Source organism: Portunus trituberculatus, chromosome 44 (genome assembly GCF_017591435.1).
Source record: "Portunus trituberculatus isolate SZX2019 chromosome 44, ASM1759143v1, whole genome shotgun sequence".
NCBI lineage: Eukaryota > Metazoa > Arthropoda > Malacostraca > Decapoda > Portunidae > Portunus > Portunus trituberculatus.
Window position 1 is genome coordinate 23,262,840 of NC_059298.1, and position 23,121 is coordinate 23,285,960.

The following is a 23,121-nucleotide window of genomic DNA, read 5'->3' on the forward strand; positions in this document are numbered from 1 at the left end:
GAGCAAACAAACAACAGACCTGCTCGTACTTAGAAGGTTGCCTGTGATACGTTACACTTTCTATTCTAAAATAAGAAACGCATGATAATGAAGCTGAAATTTCCTCCCTCACCACCACTGCCTCCAGCCATGCCAGGTAGGCGAGGAGGAAGTACTGTACAGTATGGAAAGAGCACGGGGGATGTGTGTAGGAACGGTAGACCACTAACATAACATAAACATAACATAAATAATAGGATAACAAAGGGCCACCAGGGCCCATCTAGGTTATCCTGTATCAGTCGCACAGCGACCTCGTCATCAGTACTTAAAGATACACTTACAAGTACACAATACATTATATACTAATTCAAAATATTTGGCCCATTAACAGGGGTAAGTCCTGCAGCGAAATCCTCTACAATTTGTGATCCCCATACATGGGGATCATGTCTTGTTTAACTATAGTAAATTTCTTATAAAAACTATCATGCAGCGCTATACATAATTATAAATCTAATAAATTTAAGTGCTTATCTAATCTGTTTTTAAACATTGTCAAACTAGTGCTACTTACAACCGTCTCTGGCAATGCATTCCAGAAGTCTACCACCCTATGACTAAAGAAATATTTTCTTATATCTAACCTGCAGCCTTGCTTTCTAATCTTCCTGCCATGATTTCTAGTCCTACTTCCCTCCTCTAAGGTAAAGAAAGATCTCACATCTATGTAGTTTGTATCTGAGAACATTTTAAATAACTCTATCATATCCCTCTTATACATCTCCTCTCAAATGAAAACATGTTTAATTCCTTTAATCTATCTCTATACTCCAGGCGCTTTAATGCTGGTATCATCCTAGTTGCTCTTCTCTGAACTGCTTCTAACATGTTGATATCCTGCCTATAGTGGGGTGACCAGGCCTGTATGCAATACTCTAAATGGGGCCTAACATAGGAATTATATAAGCTACGCACCACTTCCTTACTTTTATAACTAACATTTCTATTTATAAAACCCAGGATCCTATTTGCCCTATTTCTTGCTTCTAAACATTGCTTTGAAAATTTCATAGTCCTGTCTATCACTACTCCTAAATCCTTTCCTTCCTCTACTGCCTCTAGCCAACATCCCTCCATCTCATAGTTAAAGTTTGTGTTGTCTTTACCTAAATGCATAACCTGACACTTTTAGAATTAAACTCCATCTGCCACCTGTCTGCCCATGCTATCAGCCTGTCCAGGTCTCGTTGTATTCTGTAATTGTCCTTTTCACCCTGTACTGCACATGCTATCTTAGTATCATCTGCAAACTTTGATACTTTGCTACTAATTCCTATATCTAAATCGTTAATGTACACCAAGAAAAGAAGAGGTCCTAGCACTGATCCTTGGGGTACCCCACTAACCACTTCCTTCCACTCAGACATTGCCCCATTTAATACTACTCTCTGTTTCCTATCAGAAAGCCATTCACTAATCCAATCAACTAACCTACCCCTATCCCATGTAGTCTCAATTTGTACACTAGCCTCCTATGCGGTACCTTATCAAACGCCTTGCTAAAATCTAGATATATAACATCTATGCTATTTCCATCATCTAACTCCTTGGTAATATATTCTAAGATATCGAGCAAATTTGTAAGACAGGACCTCCCTGATCTAAAGCCATGTTGGGTATCTCTAATTAATCTATTCTCATTTAAATGCTCCCAAATACTACCCTTAATGATTTTCTCTAGTATCTTACATACTATACTAGTTAAACTGATCGGTCTATAATTATTCGCATCATCCTTCCTACCTTTTTAAATATTGGAGTAACATTAGCTAACTTCCAGTCCTGAGGTATCTCAGCAAACCTAAGTGATCTTTCAAAGATTAACTTAAGTGCTTCAGAAATACTGTCTACACCCTCCCTAAGTACTCTGGCATGTAGCTCATCAGGACCACTAGCTTTCCTATCGTCTAGTTCAAGAATAAATTTCCTAATAATTCCCGGTTTTATATCAATATTTTCTAAAGCTCTTAAACTACTCGTCGCACTGTTTGTAACAGGATTTCCTATTCTTTCCTAGTAAATACTGAAGAAAATTGTTCATTCAATAATTCTACTATGTCTTCATTTTGATCCACTACTACACCATCTTTTCTGAGTGGTCCAATCCTATCCTTATTTCTTTTATCACTGACCTTGTAATAACTATATAATTTTTGGGATCTTTACTCCCAGCTCTAGCTAGTTTTATCTCTGCCTGCCTTTTACTTTTTTATAACCTTACTCAAATCATCTCTGACCTGTCTGTACCTAATCAAATCTACATCTTCCCACTTTTCTGCAACTCTCTGTATGCCCTCTTCTTCTCTCTGATCTGGCTACCTATCTCATGAGTCCACCATAATGGCTTCCTGTTTCTCTGCCTTATATCTTTGTAAGGGATACACTGCATCACTATACCCTTTACTACAACCTTAAAAATATCCCACATCTCCTGTGCAGTTTTATTTCCAAAACTATCTTCCCAGTTTACCTCTCCTAATAACTGACGTAACCTACCATAATTGCCTTTCTGATAGTTTGGGACTCTAGTCTTATTCACTATATTATCCCTACTGGAATTAATGATAAATCTAATTATATGATGGTCACTGTTTGCTAAAGTCTCTCCTACCTCAACTTCCTTTAAACAATGCTCAATATTTGTTAGTACTATGTCTAAAACCTTCCTCCCCCTAGTAGGTTTATCTACCATCTGCACTAAATAGTTATCCTGAAAACTTTCCATAAACTTATTTTCACTAGCATCTCCTACCATCCTCTCCCAGTTTACTGACTTAAGATTAAAATCCCTAAGATAATTGTCTGACTAGTACACCCCTATTTATCTCATCTACCATAAGGTTGTCTACATCTGCTGACTGGTTAGGTGGTCTATAAAAGCTCCTACTCTAATAACCTTACTTTTGTTTACTCTAACATCCAGCCATAAGGACTCTACTCTGTTATCTACCTTAATACTATTAACCTGACTGGAAATGAAGGATTTTTTTACATAAATAACTACTCCTCCACCTATCCTACCAATTCTCTGGTGTAAATACATAATGTATCCATCTACTTCATATTATTTCCTATTTTCCCTAAACTTTTCCTCATTTACCCATGCCTCTGTGACACATACAACATCTAAGTCCTCCTCAACTATATAACACTAGAAAATAAAGGAAGCATATCATACACTTATTCACAAAAGTTTAGATAGTGTTATAGTAATGTCTCAATTGTAATTATAAGTACATGACTAATAAACCCCACAAAAATATCCATGACACTGGAGGGCAGAGCATTCCCGACAATAACTCCCTGATCAGAGGAATGTTTGGCTTCGTTTGACAAGATTCTTTTACCTATTATCATCAAACTGTTGTCTTCTTCTAACGTTTGATCAATCGACTCTAAAATCCTCCTCAGTGCTTAACTATATTGAATACTTTTTTTGTCAGGTTACCAAGCACCCTTCGTTCACTGATCTTAATAAATGTAATTCTAAAGCTTTTAAACCTAACTATTTACCTCTTCCACGTCAGATCTACTTTTTTTCAAATTTTGTATATATTTTTTCTTCATCAATCATCTCAATTTATCTTTATGCCTTTCTGTAATACGGTAACTCAACCTGAATGCAAGTCTCAGGTTGCCGGTTACTGACTTTAGATAGAATACATTCTTTTTTTTTTTATTAATACTGAAAGTACGAATACAATACATTCCGCCGAGCATTTCCCTTCCACCATCTCGGAAGTCAAAGTCAACGCAGGTCAGTTCAGGGTGTTCATTCCAACAAGCCACCCTCCTCTGCCTTCCCTACCCCCCAATAGCCCCGTGTATATGTGTTTGGAGCAATTCGAACAGCCATGTATGTGTTGGGGAAGGGGCAGAGAGGAGGGCTTCAAATGAACGCCCAGAATTGATTGACCTTGGCGCGATACTAACATTCTGAAATCCTTTTGCTTTGTCACAGAAGAATGTTGACCAGTCCACTGAATACCAAAGGACACAGAGGCAGGATGATTTGGTGTAAAGGCACTTCTCGACCACCACCACCACCACCACCACCACACCGCCCACCTCGCGAGACACCTTAGCAGTGTCCTGATATGGGGCGGCGATGAGGAGGTGGTGAGAGGATGGTGATAAGGATGAGGCTGGCGGCGTCTGAGGGAGAGGTGATGACGACACAACAAGCGCGCAGACCTTAAGGGCGTGACACTACGGCCTCCGACAGACGCGTGTCACAACACAGCCAAACAAAATTATCTTTTTATCTTAATCTTTCGGTGGCAAGAAGGAAAGTGAATGTGAATGGGTCTCGTGAAGAAGAGGTTGACATTAGTGCTTTCGCTTCAGAAGGAGGAGGAGGAGGAGGAGGAGAAGGAGGAGGTGCGACGGGGCAGTGCCAAGGGGAAACTCTTAGTGGGAGTGTTCTTTAATAAGATTCATGGCTCAGGTGTGGCACTCAAGGACAACATGTGTGTGTGTGTGTGTGTGTGTGTGTGTGTGTGTGTGTGTGTGTGTGTGTGTGTGTGTGTGTGTGTGTGTGTGTGTGTGTGTGTGAGAGAGAGAGAGAGAGAGAGAGAGAGAGAGAGAGAGAGAGAGAGAGAGAGAGAGAGAGAGAGAGAGGATAATAGCTGGAGAATACACTAAGACAAAGAAAGACGGAGAGATGTTTACTTGACCTGAACTAAGCTAAGCAAGTCTTCCCGCCACCCCGCTCCACCTGCGTCCCCGCCCCCTCCTTCCACCCCGCCCTTCACCACTCACCGCTCCACACCTTCCACCCCCACCACTATGCCGCCAGGTGACACCCCAACACTCCCCCGCCCGCCCTCACACACTATTACTATTGTTGGCAGTGACTAGTCTTTCCTCCTCTTCCTCCTCCTTCTCCTCCTCCTCCTCCTCCTCCTCCTCCTCCTCCTCGTCATCATCTCGCACTCAGAAATGCAGGTCCAATTAGTCGCCTTGATGGGATAAACAATCGTGACGTATGGGTAATATACATACATAAACATATGCGTGCGCTCACTCACACTCACACTCACTCACACACTCTCTCTCTCTCTCTCTCTCTCTCTCTCTCTCTCTCTCTCTCTCTCACACACACACACACACACACACACACACACACACACGAGTGTAATTAAGACAACGACAGTTGCAGTGATCTGTGAAGGAATTCTGCTCCTAAAAAAGGCCATTTAAGTATTCCTATTGTGAAGGCGCTCGCCACGTGGAGGACAAAGCCATGTCGGAAGCGCCATTATTACTGTGTCCAGGACGCGTGACGGTCACCAGGAGGCGGCGCCGGGACAGTGACAGCCGTGACAACCACCACGCCATCCTGGGTCACCTACTCAACACTTAACTCCTACAGCACAAGGACCAAGCGTCCAAGCCCGCCACCCGCCCCCCCTACCAGGATGAGGACCACGATACACTGGGGAAGGTGACGGTGATGGGTGAAGGTGCAGTACATGGGTGCGCTGTGGTGTACCTACCCCAGAGGCCGCCAGGTGGAATATCCTGCCAGTGAGCTCAGTGAGGAACTCCCTCTTGTGAGGATCGGTGAGATCAGACGGCCGCCACCCGCGCCCACTTTGTACCGAGGGTGTAGCGGGCTCAGAGAACCTGAAATGCGCGGCTTTTGAAGGGGCGTCCGTGAGTCTTTGGGGCGAAAGGCGGTCTTCAGGCCGATGAAGTTTCTTCCAGTGGGGGCCTCGGTCACGCCGAATGACGTCCGCTGAGATCCGAACCTCTCGGGGGAGAACATGGTGGTGACACGGACTAGTGCGACGCGGCACACTCACTGCCACGGGGCTCACAGAACCTGCCTGGTGGGCAGACTTCCCTAAGTCACAAGATCACTGGGTTGTCCCGTCACTCACACACCAATACTGTACACTGCCACGCCGGACACTCCTGAGGTGACGGGAGAGCAGAGCGTGAGGAGCAGCGTGGCGGGACAGGAGCAGCACCTGGCGGGAGCAGGTCGGTGTTGGGTCGGCAGGTGAGGGAGGCTCGGTGGCCGCGGCCGTGGGAATCTTCATGAGGGTTCCCGCCAACTGGGGTCGAGGAGTTATTCTGGGTCTGTCGTCCTCCCTGTGCCAAAACAGGGCGGTGTTCCCGCCCACCGCCGCCCAGACCCGCCCACCCCGCGAGCTGCCCTCCTCCCGCAGCACTAGGGGCGAGTCATCGGTATTTGTGTCATGAATTACGCTTCTGAGGCGCCGTGCAGGGCCCCTTCCCAAATTGGCACAACTAAAATGGCACTTCGCGTGTCTTTATTGCTCACCGCTATCTCACCCATTCCACCTGGCGTGGCGCACTGATTCCTGAAGCTTCCTCCACACAGGAAAACCACCGTGACTAAGGTTCCGGTGAGTCACGTGACAACAAAACTCGCTCTTCAATAATTGTGTGTGTGTGTGTGTGTGTGTGTGTGTGTGTGTGTGTGTGTGTGTGTGTGTGTGTGTGTGTGTGTGTGTGTGTGTGAGCATTGGAGCGGTGATCAGGACAACAGGTGGTACGGTGTGAGCAGCCCAGGGCGGCCAGCAGGAGCCCGAGGTTGAGGTAGCGTCTCTCTGGGCCCCCAGGGACGTGACACCTTGTATTACCAGGGCTGGACACCTGCCACTCGCTGTGTCAGTGTCGCTACACACTTACAACACTACTGACACTGGTGGTGGTGGTGGTGGTGGTGGTGGTAAAAACAATAACAAAATAAATGATGATGATGATTATGATGATTATGATTATACCATCAACAACAATATCTTGAACAGTAATATCAGCAACACCACAACCACCACCAATAGCAACAATAATAATAATAATAATAATAATAATAATAATAATAATGATAACAATAATAACAATAATAATAATAATAATGATAATAATAACAATAATAATAAAAACAACAATAATTAATCAAGCACCATCTATATATAAATTAGGAATGACACAGCACAAACACCCACACCAACTCTCTCTCTCTCTCTCTCTCTCTCTCTCTCTCTCTCTCTCTCTCTCTCTCTCTCTCTCTCTCTCTCTCTCTCTCTCTCTCTCTCTCTCTCTCTCTCTCTCTCTCTCTCTCTCTCTCTCTCTCTCTCTCTCTCTCTCTCTCTCTCAGCCTCTGTATCTGTACTAACTTTTAAAAATATAGGTAACTTTTAACTCCTACATTCTTTTCTGCTACATCTTCACTTCGTTCCTCCCTCGTCAGGTCTCCATGTACTTTTCTTCAATAAACTATTCAAAGCCTGGACTGTCTGAGAGCACTTACTGACTAGACAGACCTTCACTGGCCACCTTCGCACGAGAACATAAAAAAAATAATAATAAAAAAAATAATAAAAACAAATAAAAAAATAAACAAATAAATACATATATAAACAAAATTAAATCAAATAAGTGAATGAATAAATAAAAATAAAATAGAAAGAAATAAAAAGATAAATAAATAAATAAATAAAGGAATATTCTTGAACACCTCTACACCACACCTTCACTGCTTACAAACAGGTCTGGTTCAAGTTACATGGAGTTTCAAGGCTCTATCTATGATTCTATTGACAGATCAACAGAATTCATCGTTATTTACTAGACAAAAACTATTAAGAATCCGGCAAATCATATATGAGAGAGAGAGAGAGAGAGAGAGAGAGAGAGAGAGAGAGAGAGAGAGAGAGTAAAGTAGTTCTAAATACAAGGCAAAGCACAATCTTCCATGGCTCTAGCGACAGATTAACACTATTTACACGTTATTCAATAGAGGAAACACTATTAAGAATCCGGCAAAATCGCTTATATGGCTCTCGAGAAATAGTCGTGAGAGAGAGAGAGAGAGAGAGAGAGAGAAAGAGAGAGTTAATCAGTTCTAAATACGTCAAAGCACAATCTTCCATGACTCCCTCCCACCTCTCCCGCAACACACGCAGGCGCCTCACTCAGCGTGGTTCAACTGGTCAAGGCGCCGCGCCAGACAATCTCGACGCCACGAAGAAGTCAGTGTCACGCGTTCGATCCCACCGCCAGACCTACGGATTTCCCTTTCCCGCCTCCCTTGCATGCCTTCACTATAGTGGCCTCGGGATCTTCTGAGCTTCTCTGCACGGGTACTTACTGTGGTACGAAGGTGAGGTAAGGTGAGGTTATGTATGAAAAAGTGAGTGTTGTATGAATAGGTGCTCTCTCTCTCTCTCTCTCTCTCTCTCTCTCTCTCTCTCTCTCTCTCTCTCTCTGGGAAAAACTAGAAATATGTGGGAAATATTTTTTTTTGCAGGTGAAAAATAAGCGTGACTTCTTTTTCTTTAACTTTTGAATCTAAACAAACTTATTAATAAGACTGAAGTTATCTCTCTCTCTCTCTCTCTCTCTCTCTCTCTCTCTCTCTCTCTCTCTCTCTCTCTCTCTCTCTCTCTCTCTCTCTCTCTCTCTCTCTCTCTCTCTCTCTCTCTCTCTCTCTCTCTCTCCCCCCTCTTTGTGTGTGTGTGTGTGTGTGTGTCATTCCCTGCTCCCAATACTCCTCTTCCTCCTCACTCTTCTCCTTTACTCTCCTCTCGTCTAAACGTTTCTTCATCTAATTGGCTTGAGGCGAGAGGAGTCGCTTGAGGTGTTTTTATTACATCTATTTATACAGCGGCGGGAGGGCGAGAGGGGAGGGGAGTGACGCACAGCCCAAGAGACGAGACGCTAACCTCGCCCTTCCGTCGCCTCCACACTGAGCACACGAGGAAAAGTTAGAAAATAAACGTGCATTTTCCTCAAGGTCGCCAAAGCTGAGATGTTACTCAGATTTTGGCCGAAGCTCGTGAGAAAATGATATCGAGGAGGAGGAGGAGGAGGAGGAGGAGGAGGAGGAGGAGGAGGAGGAGGAGGAGGAGGAGGAGGAGGAGGAGGAGGAGAAGAGAGGGGAAGGAGGAGGAGGAGGGGAAGGGAGGAGATAGGAGAGGGAGGAGAGGAGAGGATGGGAGAGGAGGAGAGAGAGAAGAAGAGAGAGAAGAGAGAGAGAGAGAGAGAGAGAGAGAGAGAGAAGAGAGAGAGAGAGAGAAGAGAGAGAAGAGAGAGAGAGAGAGAGAGAGAGGAGAAGAGAGAGAGAAGAGAGAGAGAGAGAGAGAGAGAGAGAGGAGAGGAGAGAGAGGAGACAAGAGAAAGAAGAGAGAGAAAGAAGGAGAACAAAAGGAGGAGTAGAGAAGAGAAGAGAAGAGAAGAGAAGAAGAAGAAGAAGAAGAAGAAGAAGAAGAAGAAGAAGAAGAAGAAGAAGAAGAAGAGGAGACAGTACATTAACCAATATTACTCAGAAACTTGATGATTGCAAATAACAACGGAATATTTGCCGCTACACCGACCATAACTACAGTCTGAAGGAAAAAGAAAGACAAAAAAGAAAAACTACAGATATATAAATCAATAAATAAGAAAGAAAAAAAACATCCTCCTAAAGAACATCATTCCTCATGCAAAACTTCCCCCCCCCTTCACCAAAAAAAGGTAAATAAATAAAAAAAAAAATAAATAAAAATGTCATCTTCCTTCGTGACCATTTCCAGCTAGGTTAGGTTAAGGAAATTACATGAAGACCTTTGATGGCTAAATTCTCGTCGAGGAAACTTGATGTCGTGGATTTTTACTCTGATCGAATTCACACACAAGAGACATTTGCCCCCTTCCGCCGCCCCACCTTTATTTTTGGCTAACTCTCTCGAACCAGTAAGGAGACAGGTAACTTAGTGAATTTTTGTTTTGTTTTGTTTCATGTTGCCTTTAATTAGCTTTCCCCTCTCAAATAAACACACACACACACACACACACACACACACACACACACACAAACAGAAGAAGCCCGTCAAAAGTTCACCCAGCTCACATCATCACATTTCAAAGCACCTAAACTCTATAATGGCCGTGGTTGCTCGTTTATCTCAATGAAGTAGCGCATGGAGGTAGGAAGTACTCTCTCCCTCTCCTCTCCTCATCCTCCCTCGCTCCACTCAAATAAACTGGAGCGGCTTTGAGCTAAAAGGATCCGTGGCTTTCCAGAGAGGTAGTCCGTTTGTGAGTGACTGTACGAGCTATGAATATAATTTCGATAGACATTAACCCTTTCAGTGCTGGAAGGCATTTTTATCATGAATTTTTTGGCACGATTAGATGATTTTTATTTACATTAGGAAGGGTCTAAGGAGGTCAGAAGATTAAAGGGCAGAGTCTTCACTATTTTAATCCCTACATAAGTTTCTGAAGCTGTATAAAATCGCCAAATAGCAAGCACTATGAATATGAAAACGCGTCCCGGTACTGAAGGGGTTAACAAAAGTAGTAGATTTGTAGTTTCGTGGTTATAGAGGTCTTTCCCTTCTTCCCCCCCCCGCCTACACCCCCTTCTTTTTTTTGCCCTTTTCACTACCGTATCAACAATTCACAGCACTAAAAGCAATGCATGGCGTCTTCCTAAACATCTACCAAAAATAAGATGGGTATAACGAAGAAAAGATTTTACGATTTCTATTCAGCACAGTGTTTGGGAGTCGATTTAACTCAGGAAAGGATGTATCAGAGAAATTAGTGAGAAAAAAGATGTGCCAAATAGCAGTGAAAGCGTTGAAATAATCTATAGTCATTCAAATACTGCGTCATACTGAGAAGAGAAGGTGTTACGTTAAAGTAGAATCGCATTATAGCCATGAATCTTCTGCTACACGCGGTACATTTGAGTTTCTCTCCATGCAAACTCCCTCTTATAAGAATCCTCAACATGGAACACAGCAGTACACTTGAGGATTCTATTGAACAACCTATTTCCTTAAGAATCTTGTTGGACGGAAAACACGATACTCAACACTGGAATCTCCCTTAATGCCGGTCGCCTCTTACAGCAATCTTGGTCACATTAAGCCCAGTAACAGACTCAAGAGATACATTACTGAACAGCCAAACCTTTTAAGAAACTCAGGACAGGAAACTGCATCCTTTACTCGGGTATGGATGGTTACTGGTTACTCCCTGCATTGTGTGTAGTAAGGAGAAGGTTTACTTGATAATCTGACTCACTGCCTCTTAGCACAGCGAGGAAAAAAAAAGGCCTTGGTGTCGAACCTCCACTACTTTTTAAGGCTCTAATGGACATTACTGCAGTTTTCCAAGGTGTTTTCACGATTCCTGTGATAGTTTAAGGATTCTGCATCATCGTTAGGAAAAGCATGCCCATGATAACTTCACTGATCACCTCTAGGGTATAAAATAATTCTTGTGAGTGAATAGCTTAAGAATACAATGGAAAGAATTAATACTTTTGGCTTACATCACACTTAGGCGACTTGGATACAAGCCACAGACTGAGTGACAAGGAGAGCATCATCTTTCACTCTCTTCTGATCAGACTATCATGTAAAAAAATATGAACTTTGCGATGGCCGGGAATCGAACCCGGGTCAACTGCTTGGAAGGCAGCTATGCTCACCACTATACCACCATCGCTTGATACTCACACAACAAAACTCAAATCAAATCTCAGCTAACACACACTAAGGAATTGTACCGCTTTTACAGCAGAAACTGATGACCTCCACGTTGATAAGATTCAGCAACGCAGACATTATCACAATAACGTGTGTCTCATTACGTCAACGATATACGCTATACTTAAACATTATATTGCTCTACTTCTTTGTTAGATTTGACAGTATCTTTTTTCTTTTAGAGGAAGAGTGAATTACGAAGTTACAGTACGAGTTACTAGGGAAAAAATAAGAAAAATGAAGGACAGAAAAGAGAGAGAGAAAAAAAAAACGAATAAAAAACCAAATGACTAGGTATATGATTTAAGTGACCTCATGACATAATACGTATATTCCGTCAAAGTGAGACCTGAGAGGTTCCATCAGAGCAGCAGGACACAGTGAGTATGCGTGCGGGCAACGGACTGGTGAGGGAGTGAGGTTTGGTTCAGCGGGCGCAGTGAGGCGTTAGTGCGGGCAATGGACTGGTCTGGTTCAGCAGGCGCAGTGTAGGGTACGTGAGTGAGGAACCCGACCCGCCTCACAAGTGACTGGGGGAGGAAAGTTGCCTAATCGTGCACTGACAACTGGTATCGTGCGTAGCAAAGTGACGGTACCTGATGTGCTCTGTGTATATGACTAGTCTCTTACCTTATACGTTATTTATTTTTTGTTATTTCCATTATCATCGTTACTATTATCTATTCATTCATCTATCAGTTATAATTTATTTCAATGTCATTGTTGTTCTATCAGTTTTTCTTTGTGGATGGGGATGGTGGGGTAACGATAAACCAGTAATCTTTTTCTCCAATATAAGCGACCTTATCAGGCCCCACTAGCGCATAACAGGAGAAGCCATGAGTTACCTGAAGGCCACCTTGGACACCCTCATAACAGGAATCACTTGCAGCCACTGCCTTAGGTGCTCCGAGTCAGTGTGTAAAGATATTCACGTTTCCACTGATGGCAACGAAAAAAAAGAGGATGCCATGCAGTTCCGTGTGACTGACTGAAGCGAGAAAGAATTCTTTTTTCTATTCACTTCCTTGAGGAGCGGCAACAATCCAACAAATAGATACAATAAAGCCTAAAAATACAAAAAGCAAACTAAAATAAAACGTACATCTGCACAAGCGCGGTGTTGGTGTGTTTGTACAAGATGAACGGCAGACAAAAATGTGGAAAAAATACTCAGGGAAGACAGCAGCGAGAGAGGCGTGGAATATCCGGGGTGTGATGCGCGCTGGCTGCCTGCACCTGGCGGGCCGAGGTGTGGACGTGACTTAATACTTCCAACTTTAGAGAAACACAACTCCTCAGCTGGTGCCGTGACTCACCGAGATGAATATACACACACACACTTACGTCCTCGCCTAGATGAAAATATCACCTGGACTCAGAAATACACCGACGTGACTGACGGACTGAGTGACCGAAAGAATGAATGAATGTATTGACGCTCAACCAAAAGGGACATACATTTTGCTTTACGCTTGGTGCTTCTGAACTTTTAACTGGTCCTACCACCATTTTTAGCTACACATTTACATACATCGCCTTAATACTTTTCATTCCTAGGTCTAATGCAGTTTTTATCATTGACTAAATTTAGCCGACTTTCATTCAGAAGAATACGTACGTTCTTGTTCTTATCATTATTATAACAATTTCCTCCCTCGTCGAATGTTATTCAGCCACGCAGCATACACCTGCATATACCTGCTGCTCGCTCAAGAAAGGTCAGTCAGTGAGACATCCTGACAAACAGCAGCCACCCACGAGAGACACTTCGTCTGTGTCACGAGCAGACGCCACGACCTGAGCTCCACATTTACCAGGCCTGTCGGTCCCCGTCCTGCATGGCCTCACCTGCGTCTTGCCTCCCTCTCCCTCTCTTTCCCAGATTCATCCTCGCAGGGAGAGTGTTTCTACAGATGGGAAACACGTGCTTGGCTAACCACACACGCTAAGCAAGACGAAAATAAGGTTCCCCGAAACTAAGAGAAGGACAAGTGACGTCAGTAAAGAGAGGAGAAAAATATATACTTCCCCTTAAAACAAAACATCTACAGGTTTTTTTTTTTTTCAATGACCATAAATTTCTTTACTAGTGACGGAATACATTATTAATTTATCACATTATAAATCTTAATGAGAATCATTAATGAATGGCGCGACATTATCTTAACGGCATCACACACCGACCACTGCCAGCAGCAGCAGCAGCAGCAGCAGCAACACATCCCACGCATCTCTAGCCTCGCTAATTTCATTTGCTGTTTCCGCATCGTTGCTAGGCTCCCTCACCCCCACAGTGTGTGTGTGTGTGTGTGTGTGTGTGTGTGTGTGTGTGTGTGTGTGTGTGTGTGTGTATTCTTTTTTCCTTTTAAGTTGGACCATTTTCAGTTCTTTTGTATACACAATCAATAAGACACGGAAAGTAAGCAGGAGACAATTATCATCATTACCACCATCACCATCATCATTATCATCATCGTCGTCGTCGTCATCACTATCAATATACCACAGATTAGATCATGTGCGTCTACCTCACGCCAGGTGGCCAATACAATGAACGGCTCTAGACCACATGAGGGAACTCGGCGATCCGCGTGACACCCGCTCATCTGTCTGACCCAATACTGCCTCCTGCTCTCCCCTGCACGGCTCCTGTCTCTTCGTCATTGCACACCTCCCACCACAGCGTTCTCACATAATTTCAAGCAACACCATTATTTATATAGAATAAGAGAACGCCATGAGAGAAGACAATAATTTACTAGAAACAATATATTCGTAATTACACACGAATTAATTAGGCCTTCAGGGCCCATATTCAGAAACGATCTGCTCTCTCACCGCGACTATTTTCGAAGCCCACAGAGATGATTAGCGGGGTTTTCAAGAGTGTTTCTCCAATTAATAAAGTGGAAATCTTGTTAATCCGTCTCTAAAATCATAAAAAACATGTAAGAAAAAAATTCGTGTCAATATAAATAAAGCCTTTAGAAATAGTGTAGGTGAAGCCTATAAGTGTTTGAGAATAGGAGCCCAGGATGTCAATAAGCGTGTTTCTAAAGGCCAGAGTTGATCAGTTAGATTATCATGACTTGTTGTATTGATGGTAAGAAATATCTATTACGTAAACTACCCCTTGGATCATTGAAATTCATGTAACTTCTCCTTGATCCTATAGTTTCTCCTAACCCCTTCAGTACTGGGACACAATTTTATCTTGATATTTGTGTGGATTTTGATCAGACCATTTTACTGACATTAGGAAGGGCCTATGGAGGTCAGAAGATTAGTAGCCAGAGTCTTCAATATTTTAATCCCCCCACATAAGTTTCTGAAGCTGTATAAAACGCGTTATGGTACTAAAGGGGTTAAAAGCTGTCAGGAATGTTGCGTGTGTGTGTGTGTGTGTGTGTGTGTGTGTGTGTGTGTGTGTGTGTGTGTGTGTGTGTGTAATTCACTGTTTGATCTGCTGCAGTCTATGACGAGACAGCCAGACGGTACCCTACGGAACGAGCTCAGAGCTCATTATTTCCGATCTTCGGATAGGCCTGAGACAACAAAGTCACAACTCCTCGATTTACGTCCCGTACCTACTCACTGCTAGGTGAACAGGGGCTACACGGTCATCTGGCTTGTGAAGCCAGCGCTCTAACCACTGAGCTACCGGGCCGTAGCTGTGTGTGTGTGTGTGTGTGTGTGTGTGTGTGTGTGTGTGTGTGTGTGTGTGTGTGTGTGTGTGTGTGTGTGTAATTCACCTCGGTCGCCTGCTCGTCACCCAGCCAGTCTTCCCCATTACGGAGCGAGCTCAGAGCTCATAGACCGATCTTCGGGTAGGACTGAGACCACATCAACACACAACACACACCGGGAAAGCGAGGCCACAACCCCTCGAGTTACATCCCGTACCTATTTACTGCTAGATGAACAGGGGCCACACATTAAGAGGCTTGCCCATTTGCCTTGCCGCTTATGTGTGTGTGTGTGTGTGTGTGTGTGTGTGTGTGTGTGTGTGTGTGTGTGTGTGTGTGTGTGTGTGTGTGTGTGTGTGTGTGTGTGTGTGTGTGTGTTGCGTGTGTCAGTTGGGTTCTCATGTGTGCTTGATTGTGATGGAGGTACTAGATACATTACAGCACTCTTAAAAACGTGTATAACTTCTGGTAGACCAGCTGGACCCTGTTGAAAGTTGTCGGGATAAAGTTACTGGAAGGTTTAAAAATGCAGTGTTTAGTCTTCAGTATTCGCGGAAAACACACCACATTCCCTGCCGCTGGCCGCCACCAAAACCACCACCACCACCACCACCACTCCTCCGCAAAGTATATGTTCATGAGTATTGGCAACGAGGCAAGTATTCAGCTAAACGTACAAACTGCCTAAAATCCGCTTTATATATATATATATATATATATATATATATATATATATATATATATATATATATATATATATATATATATATATATATATATATATATATATATATATATATATATATATATATATATATATATATATATATATATATATATATATATATATATATATATATATATATATATATATATATATATATATATATATATATATATATATATATATATATATATATATATATATATATATATATATATATATATATATATATATATATATATATATATATATATATATATATATATATATATATATATATATATATATATATTTCTCAATTCGTCTACACGAAAAAAGAAAGTCAGAAAATCTTGTGTTGCTAAAATTATGTTTCTCTTCACCCGCCTACCTGCCAACACCACACCACATCACCACCATCACCACACTCCTCGCAACACCTGGAGCTGAAAGGACGGCCGCTATACACCTGCTACTACTTCATTAAGTGCAATTTGAAAACTACCTACTACGGTCGAGTGTGTGTGTGTGTGTGTGTGTGTGTGTGTGTGTGTGTGTGTGTGTGTGTGTGTGTGTGTGTGTGTGTGTGTGTGTGTGTGTGTGTGTGTGTTATGCGATATACGTGATATGAAGTCACTTTGGTATGCGATCTATGCTTTACATTACATATGATCTACAACAACAAAAAAACTTCCTTTTTTGTCAAGAGACAAGGAAAACACTTGTCTTGGTTTGGAGAGAAAGTCTAGTTAGAATGTGTGAAGCATGAGTGGAATGTCTGTTCGAGTGTCGGAGCTCCGGTCCCGCCTCAGCAAGGTACAGCACATATGGCAACAGCACACTTCACTTCCGCACAGTCAATGTCTCGATGGGCGACCTGCGCTCCCTTCCGTGATTTTACATGCTTATTGGCACTGAATCTATAAACAACCATTCAGATGTTAGTTCAACGGCTTTATTACGAAATCACAGACGAGACGAAGGCAGTTGCATTTTAGCAATAGTTTGCAAGCTTTATCTATGCAAAATTTAAGAGTAATTCTAATTCAATATTATTAAAAACACCAAGATTCGGTGGATGACTTGACAGGTAGAGGTATCGAAGCAATCTGTGATTGGATTACCGTTTCTATCCAGTCACAAACGAACAAGCGCATATTCACAGGCAGGAAACATGCGAGGTACACTAATACTCTGGAGCAAATCTGACTCGCCGTGTTTCATTGTCAGCCCTCTCTTGAACACATTCAAACTAAAACCATTTTTCATTTGCAATCGATGATTTTATATTCGGTTCGAGGGCCGTGACGGCCTTGGGCGCCCCACTGGGGGAGAAGGTTGCTGTCGGGTCTGGCCTGGGGCCCAAGGCAGGGAACTGGCACCAGGTCCTTCTTTTCCTTGGCGGCCTCAAGCTTCACTATAGCCATCCACTTGCAGCGCCTCACACTAGGCAAGGGGTCGCCATGAGCAGAGGATCAATGTCTACTCTTCACCAGATAGAGGGAGTCCTAAAGGGGTGATAAGGGCTCCTTCCATACAGTCTGGTGGAGGGTGTGTACGGGTCCCTGGCTTGTGATGGCACCGGGCTGAACAACTCGACATGAACGAGGCCAAGCTGTGGGCCATGCACCAGACACTGGCAGGACGAGGGGTCCTTTAGGGGTGAGAGGACTCACTTCATGACAGTGGCTGGGGCGTGGTGTGTGGCACGCTGTGCGCCATGCACCAGACACTGGCAGGACGAGGGGGTCCTTTAGGGATGAGAGGATTCACTTCATGAAAGTGGCTGGGACGTGGTGTGTGGTGGGTTATTGCTCATGGTGACCCGTGTGAGGTGCGGTAAGGTTGCATTGTCACTGCTCTCACGCCCACGGGACTGCTGGGGAGGACCCTTGGGGAGGAAGGATTCGTCCTAGTGCCCATGTAGGTAAGTTGACTTCAATAGCGTACAACTATAGCTACGCCAACATCGTTATCGTGAAATCGAATTGTTATCGTGGAAACCGGAATCGCATCGTTATCATGGAAACTCGTATCGTTATCGTGGAAACTCGTACCGTTATCGTGGAAGCTGGAATCGCATCGTTATCGTGGAAACTTTTATCATTATCGTGGAAACTCGCATCGTTATCGTGGAAACTCATATCGTTATCGTGGACACTCGCATCGTTATTTTGGAATCGTATCGTTATCGTAGAAACTCGTATCGTTATTGCGGAAACTCGTATTGTTATCGTGAAAACTCGTATCATTATCGTGGAATCGCATCGTTATCTTGGAAACTCGTATTGTTATTGTGGAAACTCGTATTGTTATCGTGGAAACTCGTATTGTTATCGTGGAAACTCGTATCGTTATCGTGAAATCGCATCGTTATCGTGGAAACTCGTATCGTTATTGTGGAAACTCGTATTGTTATCGTGGAAACTCGTATCATTATCGTGGAATCGCATCGTTATCGTAGAAACTCGTATCGTTATTGTCGAAACTCGTATTGTTATCGTGGAAACTCGTATCATTATCGTGAAATCGCATCGTTATCGTGGAAACGTATTGTTATTGTGAAAACTCGTATCGTTATTGTGGAAACTCGTATTGTTATCGTGGAAACTCGTATCGTTATTGTGAAAACTCGTATCATTATCGTGGATTCATGTCGTTATCTTCGTCACGCTGACCATTATTATCGTTATTTATTTATTTATTTATTCATTGTAACATCAAATTCGTTTTCATTATTTTGGTTTACATTGCACGTACATAACTCATATGATAATAGTATATCGAGAAGCAGTACAAGTTCTCTATGATACTAGAATTCGGAAACAAGGAGGAAAAAATGAAGAACAGGATAATCACAACCACCACCACCAATAACAACAACAACAAGGAGGAGAAGAAAATGAATTAGTTCTCGTAGACAGACACAGACAGACAGACGAATCCGTAAACAGACGGATAGATAGATAGATAGATAGATACAGATATATAGATGGATGAGTACTAAGCACAATTCCTAAGCTGGTGCAGGTGAACATTAAAAAACAAACCAAAACTATATAGATCTTCAAAATTACAGCAAATATTTAGATAAAACACGGAGATAAAAGTTTATTTAACAACAAAGGAGAAAGAAACGCATCTGTATAGACTCAAAGGGAAAGTACGCGAATCAGAAGAAGACTAGACACAGGTGAGAAGGCTGGACACACAGGTATACGCACAACATGAAGTGGATCAACACAGTGGCGCGACTCATGAAAGTTGTGCGCGCAGACCATAGGAGTTATAAGTGCAGTGTATGTGTTTAATACCTGACAAGGAGCCTGGTCAAGGGCATCGAAACAGAAAAGAAAGGTTTCGTTCACAATGTAGCTCCCAAAAAATAAACAAAAGATTCCAAAAACTCTTATGTCTCTTTTGAAACATCATTCATTTTGTTACAGGGACATATATGACTGGTTAGGAATTGGATAAAGTTACATTTACATAGAAGGACAGGCCACAACAGACCATGCTGTCCTCACGAGGTGCCCTGGCCATATGACTACTTACTGAGAAAATAATAGAAGAAAAGGACAGCAAAGGAGAAAGCTCTCTTCCCGCCCTCCACTCTTTCTGACATAAGTCAAACAAGAAACCTGTTTGATATGAATACTCTGCAGGTTAAATGATGTAAAATCCCGAAGCAAAATTCTATAGCAAAGAATGAAAGTAGATGAAATTAAATGCCCCATCACAAGGAGGCAAGACTCTTATTTTGCAACAAACGTTGATATTGAGAATTTGAGGTAAAATATTCATGCATGTAGACGATGTCTTAACGTATGTGAAGTGTTGCAGTCCATCACGTCTCGAATAATAACATTCCATGAGCTGACGATGAGACTGAAAAATGCAAACAATTTCATAACCGATTCCTCGTGTGTAGTTTGAATGCTCGATCGTGAAATATGGTACAAGAGTAAAAGCATCCAGAGTAAGAGGCCACCACAGACTTAAGACTTCATAAACCTCCCCACGCACAACAGTGACGGCTAAGCATCTTACTATCAGATCTCACATGTATTAAGCTTACATTTCTACTGACTGCTGGTCTTGTCTTGTCATACGTTAATATTCTTAAAACAGACTTTCTCATACACACTGACTGGAGAACTCAAGTGTTGTGAATAAGTAGAAAAACAACAAGCTTCTCATATGAAAACGAAACAGCAACTGAAACGAAGGAATCATCACACAACAGCACCACCACAACTGAAGATCCATTAGGTTCCATATCAAACACAGAAACACGGCACTACTTAGAAATGTATTGTCATGATAGAATATTGCAGCTGCTTTTATGATACGGAAAAAAGACATGATATATAAATAGACAGACAGACACAGACAGACAAACAGAAATACGGAAAAAAGACATGATAGACAAATAGACAGACAGACAGACAGACAGACAGGGGCCACACTTACCTTTGGAAGGATGCGAGCCAGCAGCGGGATGCCTTCAGGAATCTCGATGGGGGAGACAGCGCCATTGGTGAGGTTTGAGGGCTCATGGTGCATCTCCACCTGTGGGGACACTTGTGTTAGGATTGTCTGCCACCAGGAGGCGAGGAATGGTGCTAATGTTAACGTGTATTTTTAATGTTGCTACTGCTACAGCTTCAACGACAATAATTACTGTTTACACTATTATCACTGTAACCTCTACTATAACAATAACAACAATTACTACTACTACTACTACTACTACTACTACCACCACTAACAGCGACATCACCATCATTATCACCACTTTTACTAGAACAATATTGATATTTCTTCCTTCCATTATCTGGCCATTATACTCTCCAATCAAACAAAAACACCAGGATTTTTCTCCTTCACCACAGTTGTTTCCCATAGCTTCTGTTTTACTTTTACTTCCCTTCCTGACTCTCGTCCATCAACACCTACGCCTGATGCAAACAGTCAAGGCGTTACTGACCTGCCTCTGCTGTGGGATTTGCCTGAGATTGAAAAATGTGGTAAATCTACATCACATGAAGGTGAAATAACGAAATGAAAAGAAAACAAAGATGAATAAAGGGAAATAAAAAAAATACAAAACCCAGGATGAAATGAAATAAGATAACAGTTACTATCATCAGGAAAGGAAACTATGATCGTGTAGTGATTGTTATTCTTGTGTAGTAATAATTAAAAAATGAAAATTTTCTTGAGTATCTATAACCAGAAGAAGCCAGAGAATTTGTGTGAAAATACTGAAACATTTAGACGTGGCATTGCTCATTATCTTGGAGACTTTATCTTTCTCCATGCTTGAGTAACAGTTTTTGTGGTTCCGTCAGACAGTGATATATTGATGCTTATGTTGCACTTTCCAGCCAGTTCTTGTTGTTAGCGTTTATTACCTATGAAAATACTTATGGGCTGGTGCATCAACAGAGTGTGGCTTCCCGTTGGTATCCTCCACCTGATGTGTGAGGGTGAAAAGCCCATCAAGTAAAATTACGACGAAGTAGTCAAGATTGTCACGTGTTAGTTGCCTTTAAATCATCTGAGCCGTCTTGTCCCACACTTCATCATGTCTTGAATTACACTCGAAAAAACAAACTTCCACGGATGCAGAGATAAAAATTAAATCTCTTGAACAATAGAAAAGTTCCACAAATACTGGTCTTGTGAAGCATTCTCAATCAATATTACTGGTTACACAGACACACAGATCAGATGAAGCTTTCTGAATGACAACCAAAGAAGCTCCACTGGTAAACATTTAAGATGAAACTTCATGAACCAAGATTAATAGAGTTCCAAGATTGCAGAACGTCAGGTGAAGCTTTCTGGATGTAAATTAATAGGGCTTCACAGATATACATTAGATCAGGTGTACCCTCTTAGACCAAAAATGATTACATTCTACACGTGAACAGGTAAGATAAAACCTCTATCAAAATTTCAAAAACTTCCTTATGTACACACAAAATTAGGCAACTGCAAGCGTCACGTCGAGCCTCCTGAACAAGAATTTATGAGGTTCTACAAGTGTAAAAACAAGATACTGCCTTCCCGGAGAAATTCAAAAGAGGCTTCATAGATGACCTGCCCAGATGAAGCCCGCAGTACCAAAATCAATGAAGTTGTTAAAACCTTTTGAACCAAAATTAATTAGGTAAAACAGGTGTATGAACAATATCAAGTGTTCTGGACCAATCTAGACGGGGTTCCACAGCTGTACAGATAAAATAAAGCCTCCAAAACAAAAATCAATGAGCTTCCACAGGTATGAGTGAAATAAAGCACCTTGGACCTATTTAAATGAGGTTTCACAAATGTATAGGCAAGATGAGACCACAGAATCAAAATTAATGATATCATATAAGATTAAGGACACCTGGACTTAAATTAGTGAGGTTCCAGACGGGTACACGTAAGATAAGGCCTTCTGGACCTAAAGTAATGAGGTTCCACACATGTACAAATAATATTGCGCCTTCAGAAACTAAATTTATGAGATTCCAAAGGTGAACAAGTAGAATTAAGGCCACCAGGACACAAATTAATGAAGTTCCACAGGTGCACAGAAGTTTCACATATGTACAAGTAAGATAACACCTTCCGAACCTAAATTAATGAGATTCCACAAGTGAAGAGGAAGAATTAAGTCCATCTGGGCCTAAATTAGTGAGGCTTTATAGGTGTACAAATTAGAAAAAAATAATTCTGGACCAAAACTAAAGGGATTCCACAAGTGTAGAAGCAATACTAATATCTATAGGTGTACATTTCATAAAGCCTTCTGATCCAGTTTAAATAAGGTTCCAATGGTGTATAGATCACATAGACTAGAACATATAGAATCAAACCACATCTCAAGACAAATAGTGGCAGTGGATTCTGTTTCTGGTGACTGTGGATTATGTTTTATTCAGTTAGAGAAGGTTTTATCCTCGATGTTGTCCAGGTTTCGGGTGTAAGTGTCAACTGAGCACACTTTATTTTGATACGTTTACTTCTTGTGTCTTGTATTTCTCCTACGGGTTTTATCTATCTGCATATTAATTTATTTGTGTCTTGCCCTCAGAATATCCATGTATTAATTAATTTTACTATTCTTTTCCTGCTTTTCTTTATTATATTTATTGATTTTTTTTTTAGCTCT

The 23,121-nt window shown here is 42.0% G+C and overlaps 1 protein-coding gene and 1 non-coding gene across 14 annotated transcripts in view; both read right to left on the reverse strand.

Annotated features, from left to right (window-relative positions):
• The window catches only part of LOC123519092 (titin-like), a 148,153-nt gene that overhangs the window by 52,929 nt on the left and 72,103 nt on the right, over positions 1–23,121 (reverse strand). For all 13 annotated transcript variants that reach the window (XM_045280288.1, XM_045280293.1, XM_045280289.1 and 10 more), the window contains one exon: positions 20,427–20,525. In XM_045280288.1, the coding sequence (XP_045136223.1) occupies positions 20,427–20,525 (99 nt within the window). The remainder of the gene's footprint in view (positions 1–20,426; positions 20,526–23,121) is intronic.
• On the reverse strand, positions 11,449–11,520 carry Trnag-ucc. Its single transcript has one exon. It is a non-coding gene; the product is annotated as a tRNA-Gly (tRNA).